Below are 14,291 nucleotides of genomic sequence, written 5' to 3' on the forward strand. Positions count from 1 at the left end.
AAAAAACAGTGATTTCTTTTAAACTAAAAACAAATTGTATATAGATAATACTTTCTCTAAAAAAAAAAAAAATAAAACAAAAAATTACAAAAAATTACAAATAAAAATTATACATATTAAACTTTTCTTCTTTTCCTTTTTTTTTTTTTTTCATCACCCATCTTTTTCCATAAAAGGCGCTTTTCAAGACTTAATTTCTTTTTTTGTTTTTTTTAATCTCTCAATAAGTCTTTTTCATCATTGTGCAAGACCAAGAGCCGCACATACCTCGGCCACGACCCGAGCTTCTCCTCCCGAACAGCACTGTACAACTGCCACTCTAGCCCCGTTCCGTAGCCCAGTCATCCGAACCTCAATGCACTTCTCGTCTGATGTACTGCTATTGTTACTGCTGTTGTTGAGACAATCATTATTTAGCGGCTCCACATACACAACAATGTCCGCACTAGGAAGCCCCCGTAACATGTGTACGCTGGATGTCCACCGCTCACGTCGTCGAGCATTCTTCTGCGCTGTATGGCTCTTGCGCTGGGTAAGCACTCGATTGACCTCACGCCGAACAAGCGATCCATCACGGCGCTCAATCGGATCAACTGGAGGAGGAGATGCCGTACGCGCAGGCGAAACAGTGTGGTCACGAGCATCGCGTGACTCAGGCTCAGGTTCAGGGTTCGTCAAGTCAGACACAGAAATGGGCCGCCGAGTGATTGTTGGCGTTGGAGTTCGGCGCAAATCAGTAATGCTGGCAGAAGCAGAAGCGGAAGCAGGAGACTTGTCTATATCTATCAAAGGTTCTGCATTGTCCCCAGTCTTGCCGCTACTGCTGCTGTCTCCATTCTCCTGCTTTACTTCGTCCTCATGGCCTTCTTCCTCCATCTCTTCATCTTCATCATCAGTGCTGTCAGCTGCAAGATCATTGGCCGCACTCAAAAGATAATCACTAAGCACCAGAATTTTATCATCACCGTGGTTATGGTCATTATTATTATTATTATTATTATTATTATTATTATTATTATTATTATTATTATTATTATTATTATTATTACTGTCATTATCGTTATTATCATTAGTTTGTTGTTTATCATCAGTGTTTTTATTGTCATTTTTATCATTGTCGTTGTCGTTGTCGTTGTTGTTATCATTATTAGAACCGTTGCTATTGTTTCTTTCATCCTTCTTTGTTTTGCTCCGTTGGCGCTTAATAAGGCTAGACATTTGTTGGTGCAAACATGCAATACGCCAAATCCGAACAGCCTCAACATCAGTCAGGTACAAGGGCTTGGCATCGCCGTCCAACCGCACAGATTGTGCACCCAGTTTTTGGGTCAACTCAGCAGCCACACGCTGGTTCAACTCAGAGTCCTGGCCCTCGACAGCAATCAAAGTTGGTTGCTTTTGGTCTCCAGAAACAACCTTGGGTGGGATTTTGCACAAACCAGCAATCATCTCAAACTTGTCATAAATGCTAAGTTCTGGAAGCAGCCCTTGAAATGCTGTAGAAGCAACAGATGCACACGATACTGAGCGTAGCGATGCACCAGAAAAGGAAGAAGAAGAAACAATGCTGCTGCCGCGCGAGTCCGACTGCTCGTTGATTGACACAAGCGGCGTCTCGTAAAACCCATGTGTGCTGTTAAACGCGTTATAGTGAGTTGGCGCGGCACCTCCCGCATGCTCGCCACGGTGCGAATTAGCCAGTGAAAATGCAGACTTGTAACGCTCAGTGCGCGATGGCACCACAGTCCCAGAAAGCAACGGGTCGTGGTATGACGACGTGCGCCGGCGCTTAAATGCAATCTCCTCTTCCATAAGCGACGTTGTCATTGAAACGGCAGCTGTTGCAGTGGTAGTTGTTGTTGTAGTTGTAGTAGTAGCATTGGTGACATTAGTAACGCTATTTACAGCTTGAGATCCTCCTGGACTAGAAGGAAATGCACGCTGTCTAGGTGAAGAAAATACAGATCGTAACTTTGTAGTGACTGTTGGAGCGTGCGAGTGCGAATTAGGGGGAGGAGGTGGTCCAGCTGTTACTGTTGCTGCCGATGAAGGTGCAGATGATGCTGCTACTAGAGTTGCCGTAGCTGAGGTGGCAGGAGACGAGCTGTTGTTGTTGTTACTATTGTTGCTATTGTTGCTAGCGGTAGTCCCATCCAAAGGCTCCACCGGTTTGGAATCACGCTTAAATGTAAAGGGCCGCAAAGGAGAGTCAGCTGGAGAAGATGCAGACGTACGTGTCGAAGAAGACTCTGATCGACTGTAATAATAATTGTATGGATCCGAACCAAGCTTTTCCAATCTGGGTAAAGGTCCTTGAGGGCCTTGAAACCCATGATGGGAAGGGTGGCCAGGAGGCGGCGGTGGTCCCTGGTGGTAGTTTGGCATAGAATATAAAGACGTTGATGATGCAGAAGCTGAAAGAGACCCTGAGGACACGGAGCTAAAGCTGGATGAAGATGAAAAGGAAGACGCGCTGTACGCGTCTGAAGTAGTGGAGGATGATGAAGACGACAAAGACCCGTTGTGCGGGTGGTAGCCTGGACCAGAACCAGAGCCTCCACTGTTAAAATGTGATGCAGAAGATGCAGCAGGTGGAGTATTTGCTGGAGGATAATAACTACCAGTAGTTGAATGAGAGATTTCAGGGGCCGATTGGTGGCGATAGGACAAGTCATACTTGTTGCTTGAAACATCAGTTTCGATAGAAGCAGCAGGAGCCGAGTTTTTATGATAGTTGCGGGGGTATTGATTGCTTAGAGAAGAAGGCAAAGGAAGAACAGAAGATTGGGAGTTTTGGGAAGATTGGGTAGAAGACTGAGAAGAAGTTTGAGAAAGAGGAGGTAAAGATGGAAGCCCAACACGTGAATCCATTGAATGAAAGCTGGGAGTGTTGGGTAGAGAGGGTAGGGCTGGGGCTGGAGATGGAGCTGTAGCTGGTGTAGAAGGTTGGCTATAAGAAGATCCATTAGGAGGAGCTGTAGAAATCGGATTTTGTCCTTGGGTATGTATTGGGGCAGGGGCAGATGCAGCTGTAGAAGGACTTTTGTCGCGAGATGCGGGCGTTGATACTGCAGCTGAAGATGAAGATGAAGCCGCGGCAGCAGAAGAAGTAATACCCTTGCATACTGGACATATTCCTGGGATTGAGTCTGCTGAGGCGGCTCGCTTTGAACTTCTGCGAGGCTGGTATCTATAATCAGGGAAGCGTTCCGAATGGGATTTTTTCTCTTCGTCTCCGAGCTGGACCCAAAAGTCCTTTTCAGCCTGACCAAGCGAGCGCCAGCGCTCGCCAATGATTTTGGAGATTTCCGGGTTAGTTTTTCCAGGGTTGGTGGCAACGACCTTGGCATGATGGTGTTGCCGGTATAGAATAAAAGCGTTGCGAGGCCGTGGGACTCGAGTAGTATTTGGACAGATGCAAATGTGCGACGAAAGAGCAATAGTAGATGTTCCTGGTGTTGGTGCTGAAGCTGTAGAAGGAGGTTGTGGAGGTGACCGAGTAGGGGGGGCTGTTGAGGAAGAAGAAGACGAGGAGGAGGAGGAGGAGGAGGAGGAAGAAGCTGAAGCTGCTGCTGCTGCTACGGCAGAAGAAGCGCGTCGCGAAAGAGCAAATTGTTGCTGCTGGGAGGGCATGGACGCCAAATTTGGGTGGGAATGGGGGTAGGGGTAGTGGTGGGATGAGGTGTTTATGCTGGTGGTATTATTTGCAGAAGAGGAAGAAGATGACTGTGGAGATGAGGAAGATGAGGGTGTCGATGAGGAAGTGGAAGATGATGAAGGTGGTGGGAGATGGTGATGATGTAGATGATTAATAGATGACTGCGGTGGTGGATGTCCCGGGATATGACCCGAGTGATGAGATTGCGGGTGACCAGCTCCGCCGTTTAAAAGTGGCGGTGGAGGTGGTGGTGTATAATGGCCCGGAAGAGCCGACGGGTGTAGTGGAGGTGGAGGTGGTCCTTGGTAGTGATTTTGCGAAGGATGATGATGATGTTGCTGTTGTTGTTGTTGTTGTAGCTGTTGCTGTAGTTGTTGCTGTTGCTGCTGTAGTTGTTGCTGTTGCTGTTGCTGTTGCTGTTGCTGCTGTTGTCGTTGTTGATGGTGTGGTGGAGGAGGGGGAGGTGGTGGTGGTAGTGGTAAATGTTGTTGTTGCTGTTGATGATGAGGAAACCCGGGTCCTGGGGGTTGGCCTGGAGGCTGTCCCGGAGCTTGTCCTTGCGTAGGTTGCGCATATTGCTGGTTAAACGGTGGTGGGTATGTTGGAAGAGCCATGGAAAGAGACTATAAGGCGAAAGGACAGAACCAAATAGAGATTAAAGGGGATAACTGATAGAGTTGTATATACCAATTTTGAAAAGTATATCTAGGAGTTTTAAGGGATTCTAAAAAATGAAGATTTGAATGAATGAAGAAGACTTTCTGAAAGGTTTATAAGAGATAGAAGAGTACTGTTTATAAAATTAAAATAAAGATATTTGTGAAGAGTATGATATTTTGAGTTTTTTTATATATATATATGGATATATATATATATATATATTTGATATTATTATAGATGGTAATAATTTTTTAATAAAAAAATAAAAATAGCTGGGTGGTTGGGAATATTTATAAGATTTTTTTTTGTTTAGGGAAAAAAAAAAAAAAAAAAATGGCAGTTGGGCCGCAAATTAGAAAATTGACAAGCAGACAAGCAGTGATGAAAAAACTAATCAATAGACAGGGGCTATTAAATTGTTATTAAGATAATAATTATAATAACAAAAGAAGATTACATAAGATTTTAAAAGAAAAATAATAAAATATTTATTTATTTATTTAATTTATTTAATTTATTTAATCATTTATTTATATTTATATTTATTTACTATGTACATCACACAAAAAAAAAAAAAAAGAACCAACGAAAAAAAAATGTTATTTCAAAAGAGAATTGTCTCTATTTAATTCCGAGAAATAACACTGTAACCACTTGCAGACTTGCGAGCTGCAAACTCAGCAGTTTGGTACTCGAGTGATGGCACCAGATCAACTTTAACAAGGTCCTTGATCTTGACCACTTGACCGGCGATCTGCGGGCTCACTTTCTTGTAAACCACACGGCCTCTCTTTGACAAGCCAAGTGCACGGCAGGTTTCAGCAGTAGTTTTCGAGAGTCCAATGAAGGAGCGGTAGAGGTGGATTCTGTAGTACATTTTAAGAAATGTATATAAAATAAGGTTGTTGATTAATGATTTGGCTGGCACGTTGATTCTTGAAGAAACAAACGGTGATGGAGTTGTTTTTTTTTTTTTTGGTGGTGGTGGTGATGAAAATTTTCTCACCAAGAATTTTTTTTTTTTTTTTTCTCTTGGTAAAAGGGTAATCAGTAGAAAAAATTAACCGCCAATGGGGTTAGGGTTTTAATAGGTTTAGGGTTTTTAATTTATTTTTCAACTAACAGTTTACACATAAGTGTGTGTGTGTTTGTGTGTTTGTGTTTGTGTGTTTGATTCTCACTCTAGAGTTTATATTATTATGAATTTTTTTTTTATTTATTCACTTTTCATTTGAAAAAAAAAAAAAAAAAAAAACTAAACTAAATTAAACCAAAATATTCCAACCAACCAGCTTGCTAAAGAATAAACTAACTAATTAACTAGCCTAGTCATCTCCACTTTAGACAATCTCTCTTTAAATTTTATTCACTCTAGAGACATTATTATTATTACTATTGTTATTATATATCTGTAAAATAATGCGTAAATCTACAGATTCATATCACGATATCCAAACAAGACTTAATAATGAATTTGGTCCATCCTATATCACCCGTTTTTTTATTTATTTATTTATTTTTATCTTGCTCTAAAATTCTTGTTAGTTCTCCTTATTTGGTCCAAGATATATATATATATATCTTTCAGTTTTTTTTTTGGCCTAAAATATCCATCTTGTCCTTTTGGTCCAATATATATATATATCAACTTCATCATGATCTAAGATTCCCCCTACAATGATCTAAAGTAAATCAATCAAGATATAACTAATTGTGCCTTTTGCTAAATGAAAAAAAAAAATTAAAATACCAGTTTATAAAACTAAATCTCCTTTATTCCTAGTTCAATCTAAACTTGCTCAATCGTATCTTTTTTTTTTTTTTTTTTTTTTTTTTTTTGTCTTGAATTGATGTAGTCTTTTTCTTCATATTCATCTTCATCTTCTTTTTCATCTTCATCAAGGTTGTCATCATCGTCGTTGTTAATCCAACTATTATTTACCCCTGAATTTAGTATATCGCCATTATATACCAATGCTGACTCTCTTTTTTCCTTTTTATTTTTTTTCATCTTCATCTAAATCTTCTTTGTAAGCTTCTTCTTCTTCTTTTTATTTTTATTTTTTTTTCTTTTTTATGCTTAGTCCTTATCGACTTTCTGCAGACCCAAAAATACAAAACCTTTGTCTCGTTAAAAATTTCATATTAATTAAACAAATAATGTAAAAAAAAAAAATAAATTTTATTCAACAAAATAAAAACCTATTAGCTGGTTAAACTATTTTTTTCTTTTTTCACCATACTAAAATACCAAAAATAAAAAAAAAATAAAAATAACAAGACCTAAACGTATTTTATTTGCGTGCCTTTTCCGGAGTCTCCACTAATGACTGGTCCACCATACGCAACACTGTTTCGGCTGCAACCGTATGCTCACCGCTTCCATAAAAGTCATCTTCATCCTCACTTTTGACCTTTACTTGATTATTATTTTTATCCATAGCAATACGATTCAATGAATTAGTTTTCGCACTAGTCTCATCGGTGCCGTTGTTTTCGCCTTGGCCTCTACTTTTTGGGCCATTGTTGCTATTGCTTCCATTGCTGTTGTTGTTGTTGTCGTCGTAGTTGTACCTGGTATTGCTGCTGCCCCTGGAGCTAGAATCGGCACCAGTTGCCCCGAATGAACCTCGATCGCCATCCTCTCTTTCGTCTCCACTACTGCTTCCACGAGGTCCTAGCCGAGCCTTCTTCTTGTCTCCATCCGTATCGCCATTTCCATCATCATCATCATCACCGCTACCGCCTTTGCGCTTTAAAATCTTGTCCAAGTACACCCGGTTGGTCGCAAGACTGCTTTCTTCTGTTAAAACAGTCTTGCCCAACATAAGAGTAGTGCGTCGAGCACGCATTTCACGGACAACCCGTGATATAGGATCGCTCTTGGAGGATGCGGAAGCTGAATCATCCCGCAAAACAGGCCGCCGTGATAACCGCGAGTCATCTGGCTTTTCTGATTCCGTGTCTACAAAAGTAGCACCAAGGGGTTTAGATACTCTTAATGGGTGCCGAGTTTCTGGGTTTATAGAGTTAGTTAATTAGAGTCTTTTTTTTTTTTGTTTCTTTTTGAGAAACGTTTTTATTCTCTCGTTTAAAATAGCCATTTGAGGGAAATGATTAATCAATAATAAATGGATTTATTATTGCTTTTTCATAGTGAAAAAAAAACAACAGTATAATAGATCTAAGTATAATACATACCATATGATGGGAGCTGCATATCATTCTTGAAGTCCTCAGGCCGTACAACCGAAGGTTCGGTGAGTGTGCCATATCCTAGGGGAGCATAAGCCTTAGGTGAATCTTTGGAAAAGATATCGCCGTCAAGTACCCAGTTGCTAATTTAGTGTGTTAGGATCATCTAAGATCTTTCTTTCTTTTTTTTTTTAATCTTTGTTTAAAACTATTATTACTTACTTCGCCTTGTTGTTTCCCCAGCCCTTGGGTTTTGAAGCAAATGAAGATGCCATTTGAGTGATGTTGTTTTTTGGTGGTAATAATAATAACAAAAAATAATGATGTTGATTTAATTTAATTTAATTTAATTTAATTTTTAGGTGGTTGTGGTTGTGGTGGTGGTGGTGGTGGTGTTAATTAAAAAAATTTAACGTTTGTTAATTTTTGTTAATTTTAATTTTAATTTTTTGTTTTTTGTTTTTTAGAAAAAATGTGTTGCCCTAGCTCTTTCTTTATACTTGACCAATCTACCCTTTTTTTTTATCCTGCCCATAAACCAACAACAAAAACAATTGGCGCACTTTGTCTAATCCGGTTATAAACTAAATTGAAAAAAAAAAGAAGAAGAAGAAGAAGAAGATTTTTTATTTTTTTTTTTATTTTTTTTTTCTTGCTTCCATTCACTTGGTTAACAACTGTTTCCTTCCTGTAGTTTGGCAGTAAAAATTTATCTGTTTTCTATTAGCACCACCAGATGATGATTGTTTGGTGCCCTTTCAGGGGTATTGTCTTTTTCGTTTCCAGCTTCTCACCTTCTAGACCTAATTGGCAGTTAGTTTGTAATATTCAATGGATCATCAATGTACCAATAGCCACGGTAACTGCCAACAAATAATAGTTTTCCCCTTACTAGTAGTTTGAGAAAGAAAAAATAAAAATAATAATAAAAAAAAGGTACTTCTACTTCCTAAAACATAAAAATCTATGTAAATTTTTGTTCTAATTATAATTTAAAATTCTTGCCGTCATCCAGCGCCGACTACTAAGCTCCAATACTCTGCTACTAAGTTGTACCTTTGATACTTGCAACAACCCGCTCATTTGGTCCTGTTGGGTACCAACTGCCCCCCCTTGCAGTAATTGTGGGCCTTGTTACGTTATCATCACTGGTTTAAAAAAAAAATAATAATAATAAAATAACATATTTACCTGGTAACTAATAAATAATAAACAACATACCTAGTAACAAAATTGATTTTAAATCTATCATCATTAATCCCATCCCCTCCACCAACTATTAAGGGACCCACAAAGAAATGTCTGTCAAAGAATCGTCTAAGCTCTTCGACACAATCGCAAGCTTTCAAGAATCCTCCCCACCAGATGCCTTTCAATTAGACAAAGTTCTCCTTGACCTAGATGCATTCCAGGAAACTCCCCAACTTCTGGACTCAAGACTCCCTGGTTCCGTGGAGCGTCTTGCGCGCGAGTACGATTGTGTTGCAACGGGTGACCGGTCCTGGGCTGCACACTTGCTCTACGCACTTGCGAAAACTCGTGGTGCAAAAGTCATTGCTAGATTCTTCCCAAGTGATGTCAAATATCTTTTGAAAATATTAAAGGCTTTGGAAACTACCCAAAATACCTGGCAGGACCGTTACGTGCTACTGTTATGGCTCGCAGTGACTATCCTAGCGCCATTCCCATTGACGAGTTTTGGACAAGAAACTGCACAGCGCGTCATGGATGTGGCCAACAAATACCTCGGATCACCAGGCAAAGAGCGCGATGCCGCAGCGCTGGTGGCCGCAAGATTCCTCGCAAGACCTGATGCAGGTCCTTGGCTAGAAGCGTTTGCAAAATCCTGGGAATCAGCAACTGATTATTCCACACGGCTTCTAGGGACACTAGCTACGGCCGCACGGCTCTTCAAATTGCTCGACCCACACACCGTTTATAATCTCTTTTGCAAGTCAGGTCTCACGCTGCTCCTTGATACGGACCCGCCAAAGGACCTGGCTGGCGGCACCGTCTATGAACGAGTTGTTGTCAAGTGCCTTTCACGGATTGGAGTGGCTCTTATTTCCATTGATGACGACGGAGAATCTCCAGCAGAGTTACTTGACCGCTTGGTCGAGGCTTTATTTATGCGTCTTTCCAACCCTAATGTTCTTGTTCGCCACGCTGCAGCCAAATCAATTGCAGTAATCTCCACAGCACTTCCTCAAGATCTCCAGCCTGATATGGTGATAGCTGCACTTGACTACTTTGTCATTCCACAAACAGAAGCCCAGATGGATGCGGTAGACACTGCGGCATGGCACGGACACTTGCTACTACTTGCCGAGCTTGTGCGCCGCCGAATAGAGGTCCCCGATTGGCCTCGGGTGCAAGAGGTTGTCGAATTCTCACTCCGGTTCACACAACTACGCCTAACGCGTGTCGAAGGTGCCGGGGTCCGAGATGCAGCTTGCTTTGTAGCTTGGTCTCTTTTCAGATCCCAGCAATTCGTTCCACAAGCGCAAAACCTTGCAGGGTGTCTTGTGTATGCTGCATGTACCGATTCAGAGATTGGGATTCGTCGCGCGGCATCGGCCGCGTTACAGGAAGGTGTAGGACGTTTGGCTGCCGGTGCAATTGTTGGTGGGCTGGAGGTGGTTCAAACAGTTGACTTTTTCGCACTGGCAAGTGTGGAGCGTGCATACCTTGAGGTTCTACCCAAAGCGTACGATCTCGGATACCCACAACTATTGGATTACCTTTTAGAGCACGGGATTGCGAGCCATGCAATTCATTTGAGACGCCTGGCAGCCCGTGCCATTGCAATTCTGGCGAAAACCTACGCATCAGGTCGGCTGGAAGAAACGGTGCAAAAGCTACTTGCACAAGCACCTAGTCCTAGCAGATACCCGGCCCGGTTTCACGGTGTGTACTATGCGCTTGCGGAACTGTGTGCTAGTGGGTGTCTTACTGATGCGCAGTGGGATCGCACTGCATCCTTGTCACTTGCAGTACTGGGGCGCGACAATTTTGTGTCAGCTCCGGAAACTGCCGAAGCGTTTGTACATTTAGCATGGGCACAAGCTTTGGCTGGCCGCACACCATTCTCACCGCATACACTTGACATGCTGCTGTGCAGCTTGGCAACCAGTGTTCCTGCTGCGCAAGTGGAAATACCCGAGACAAGCCAAGAGTGGTCTGTTATTGCAAGGGCAATGAAGGGTGGAGCACCACAGGAATGGACCGAGGCTGCAAGAGAGGAATTGGAGGCAGCCCGCGTGAGTGCAGGTGCCGGGTCTCGCACGGTGGTTCCACTCAACACGGTGCTTGTGCTAGGATGGACGGTGCCGCTTTCTGATGCGACGTTCAATGTTCTGTACGAGGCTGCAACACGTGCGCGTGTATTTGAGGCCCGCCGGGTGGCTATTAAGAGTCTAAGCAATTCACTTTTCAGCCAGCACAATAAAGCCCCAGATGCCACAGATGCCACAGATGCTACAGATTTCACAGACGCTTCAAACACTGCAGATGCACCTGATGCGCGAGTCGTGCGGCTCTTACTCATGGGCATGACCGACTTTACGCGGCGGCCAGGCCAGGGTGACGTTGGGTGGACGTTACGCCGCGACTCGCTTGCAGCTTGTGCGCAGTTGTGCAAAGAGTCTTTGCTGACAGCTGTGCAGCGGCGCGCGTACGTGCTTGGGCTACTGCGGCTGGCTGGTGAGGTTCGCGCAGACTTGCGGCTTACTGCAATGCTGCGATTGGCGCAAACAGAGCTGGGAAATGCACCTGTATTTGAAGCAGCAGCAAGCTTGGTTCCCGAGTTTACGCGCGATGAGCAGGTGTACGAGTACTATACTGCGCACGCTACAGAGTTGGTGGTTGCGCTAGAGGCCTACGATGAGCAGCCGGGCCAAAACAAGTCCCCTCGCTTCGCAGTCTGTGCATTTCTCAAGGGTTTAGTTTGTGCTGCCGGAGCTCAGTATGCTGCTGCAGATACTCTTGCGTCTTCTTTCAGTGCATTTGCTGCCATACTTCGTTTACGGCCCAGATTGTGGGAATCTGTTATATTTCCTCTTCTCGGTGCGCCTACTGCTTCCGGTACTACAGTCCGTGTTGACGAGCGCGTTGTACTTGCGGCACTGCGGGTTTTTGCGCGTGCCGTAGACGCCAATCTTCCCGGGTTGCCGGCCCCGTTGCTGTACCGTGTTGCGATAGCTGGGACAAGTGCACGTTCAGGTGCGCATGCGGGAGATAGTTCTGCAGCAGGGATTACTGAGATTGCTGGAATGAGTCCGGTGAGGGCACCATTTGTGGCGACGGTGTTGGCTGGTGCTGCACGGGGTGGAGATGCGCGTGGGCTGCGCGGGCTGCTGGATGTGTGTGGTGGGGCTGCGTCTGGTGGGGTGCGGCAGAGTGTGGGGGATCTTTTGTATGAGGTTGTTTCTGAGATCATGGATGAAAATGAGGAGGAAGACGAAGTTGAAGATGAAAATGAAGATGAAAATGAAGTGCTAGAGAAAGAACTAGATCAAGATTGGAAAAAACAAATTAATGAGGAAATGTTAGAGAGCCTTGGTGAAATTGATTGGACTTTAGAACCATCCATTGTGAAAAGTAAATTACAATCCATGTACTCCATTCTACCTTTATCATGTCCATGATTTGTAGTTTGTTTTGTTTGATGTAAATCTTCTTCTATTCCAAATAATAAGAAATAAATAGATAGATAAAAATGCATAAATATAATCATCATATTTCCATAAAAATAAAAATAAAAAAAAAACAATTAAAGTGTATATATATATGAATCCAAAAAAAAAAAAAAAAAAAAAAAATGAATAAATAATATGCTGTGCTATGCTATGCTATGCTATGCTGTGCTATGCTATGCTGTGCTATGCTATGCTATGCTTAAGGGGAAAAGAAAAAAAAACAAATCCCATGTTGAAATCTCTCCTACTCTTCATCCGAACTCGACAACAGCTCTTCTTCTTGTATCCGCGCACGGTTCGATGACAAAAAGCCCTTGAGTGAGATTGGGCCAGAGGAGTATGCGCGTTGTACTCCGTCAAGTGCATGGCGTGCTGGAGCCACGGGTGGTGTGCTTGCTGTTTCAACAATGGTAACAGCCGAAGGCATTTCCTCGTCGTCATCATCGTTTATTCTTCCTAATTGGACACTCTGGCGTCCCAATGTATCGTCATCATCGTCATCATCGTCAGACCCATGGTCCATACTTGAAGTTGGAGCGAGAGGTGGTGCAGATGAAGAAGAAGAAGAAGAAACAGAAACAGAAACAGGTGCAGGTGCAGGTGCAGGTGCAAGAACAGATTCTGCAGAAGGTGCAAGACGAGGCTCAGTATCTGAGTCTTCTTCCAGTGAATCTTCTAGAGCGTTTGCGAGCTCGTCAAGTCCCTCAATGTCACTCTCGTCATCGTCATCTGGAATATGGATTACCTGGGCAGATGGTGGAAGTGTATTGGTAGTGGGTTTAGGGGTATTTAAATTAGGAGAAGTTGAAGAAAGAGAAGAGGGAGATGGTAAACGGGGGGCTGTAGGAGTAACTGTTGTAGGCTGGGTATCTGGAAGCACGAGATGTGGCAGGCCGGGTTCTGATTTTTGTAATTGTTGTTCGTTTGTTTCCGTTGATTTTGATTTCGATTTTGACTTTGATTTTGATTTTTTGTCCTTTGTAGCAGGAGTTTTTTTCTTTTTTGTAGTTTCTCGTGGCTTTTTTTTGGATTCTGTTGTGAGAGGAGTAGTTTCTACTGGGGGTTGATCCAGAATAATTTGTTGTGGAACAACAACGGGTGTAGGTTCTTCTGGTAGAGTTTCCTTAGAATCTCGCGAGACTGATAACCGCAAGACTGCAGATAGCTGGTGGACAGTGAAGGATTGAGTTGCTGGGTCAAATAATAGGACACATTCTTGTTCATGTACGTGAGCAGGTTGAGCTTTGAATGCTCTATTTGGTTGTTTTTTATTATTGTTTGACTTGGATGATGAAGAGGATGAAGAGGATGAAGAGGATGAAGATGAAGTAGATGGTGGGGAGATATCTTCGACAATGTAGGATGCGGAAGATGAGCGGGTCATTTTCAAAGCATGGGAATCATCCAAGAGATCCGATCGAAGGTTATCTAATTAGTTATTTAGTCAGTTAGGTTAAGAATGTTGGTTTGAATGAGAATGCATATTTGTATATATGTATAGATAGTTATTTATTTATTTATTTACTTACACCTTAGAGAGATATAAGAGTCTGATTTTTGGTCTTTGGAGGCGAAGTTGGAGTTGACTTTGACTGGATATGAGGAGCCTACAAGGGCCTGGAGAGGCGAATTTTGGTCCATCATATTTAGATATTATGAATGGATAGTTTGAGGTATGAAAGAAGGGATATTTGTTTTGTTTTTTTTTTTGTTTATGTTATATTTATATATATATATATGAATTGGTAATGTAAAGAGGATATTTGTAAGATAGAGAGGAGGTAGTTTTAGGTGGGGAGTTTTTATTTTTATTTTTATTTTTTATTTTTATTTTTGTTGTGTTAACCTTTTAAACCCAAAAGAACCAAATTATTTATGGAAGTTATTTAAGAGTTGCATAATGCATTATATAATGTTTATATAATAGTGACTAATTATAATTACATAATGAACGGCTGAGTGAAAAATTTCCAAGTTTTGGTTTTTCTAAGAAAAAAAAAAAAAAAAGAAAAAAAAATCGCCAGCAGCAGCAGCAACAACAGCAGAAGAAGCCTGTGTGGTAAATGCATAGCCATTGATTG

The 14,291-nt window shown here is 42.2% G+C and overlaps 5 protein-coding genes across 5 annotated transcripts; 1 reads left to right on the forward strand and 4 right to left on the reverse strand.

The window, feature by feature from the left end:
* Positions 1-237: 237 nt before the first annotated feature.
* On the reverse strand, positions 238-4,272 carry SAPINGB_P000667 (uncharacterized protein; the record flags this gene model as incomplete). The annotated part of the gene is made up of 1 exon (XM_031995390.1): positions 238-4,272. One exon carries the CDS (start codon positions 4,270-4,272, stop codon positions 238-240), a length of 4,035 nt encoding a protein of 1,344 aa, XP_031851281.1.
* Positions 4,273-4,943: 671 nt separating this feature from the next.
* Positions 4,944-5,195, reverse strand: SAPINGB_P000668 (uncharacterized protein; the record flags this gene model as incomplete). The annotated part of the gene is made up of 1 exon (XM_031995391.1): positions 4,944-5,195. The coding sequence occupies one exon, from the start codon at positions 5,193-5,195 to the stop codon at positions 4,944-4,946; it is 252 nt and encodes an 83-aa protein (XP_031851282.1).
* Positions 5,196-6,612: 1,417 nt separating this feature from the next.
* On the reverse strand, positions 6,613-7,788 carry SAPINGB_P000669 (uncharacterized protein; the record flags this gene model as incomplete). The annotated part of the gene is made up of 3 exons (XM_031995392.1): positions 6,613-7,334; positions 7,520-7,656; positions 7,736-7,788. The coding sequence occupies 3 exons, from the start codon at positions 7,786-7,788 to the stop codon at positions 6,613-6,615; spliced, it is 912 nt and encodes a 303-aa protein (XP_031851283.1).
* Positions 7,789-8,811: 1,023 nt separating this feature from the next.
* On the forward strand, positions 8,812-12,159 carry SAPINGB_P000670 (uncharacterized protein; the record flags this gene model as incomplete). The annotated part of the gene is made up of 1 exon (XM_031995393.1): positions 8,812-12,159. One exon carries the CDS (start codon positions 8,812-8,814, stop codon positions 12,157-12,159), a length of 3,348 nt encoding a protein of 1,115 aa, XP_031851284.1.
* Positions 12,160-12,454: 295 nt separating this feature from the next.
* On the reverse strand, positions 12,455-13,854 carry SAPINGB_P000671 (uncharacterized protein; the record flags this gene model as incomplete). The annotated part of the gene is made up of 2 exons (XM_031995394.1): positions 12,455-13,638; positions 13,740-13,854. The coding sequence occupies 2 exons, from the start codon at positions 13,852-13,854 to the stop codon at positions 12,455-12,457; spliced, it is 1,299 nt and encodes a 432-aa protein (XP_031851285.1).
* Between the last annotated feature and the right edge of the window lie 437 nt (positions 13,855-14,291).

The sequence above is a fragment of the Magnusiomyces paraingens genome (genome assembly GCF_902498895.1).
Source record: "Magnusiomyces paraingens strain CBS 517.90 genome assembly, contig: contig1, whole genome shotgun sequence".
In the NCBI taxonomy this organism is placed as follows: Eukaryota; Fungi; Ascomycota; class Dipodascomycetes; order Dipodascales; family Dipodascaceae; genus Magnusiomyces; species Magnusiomyces paraingens.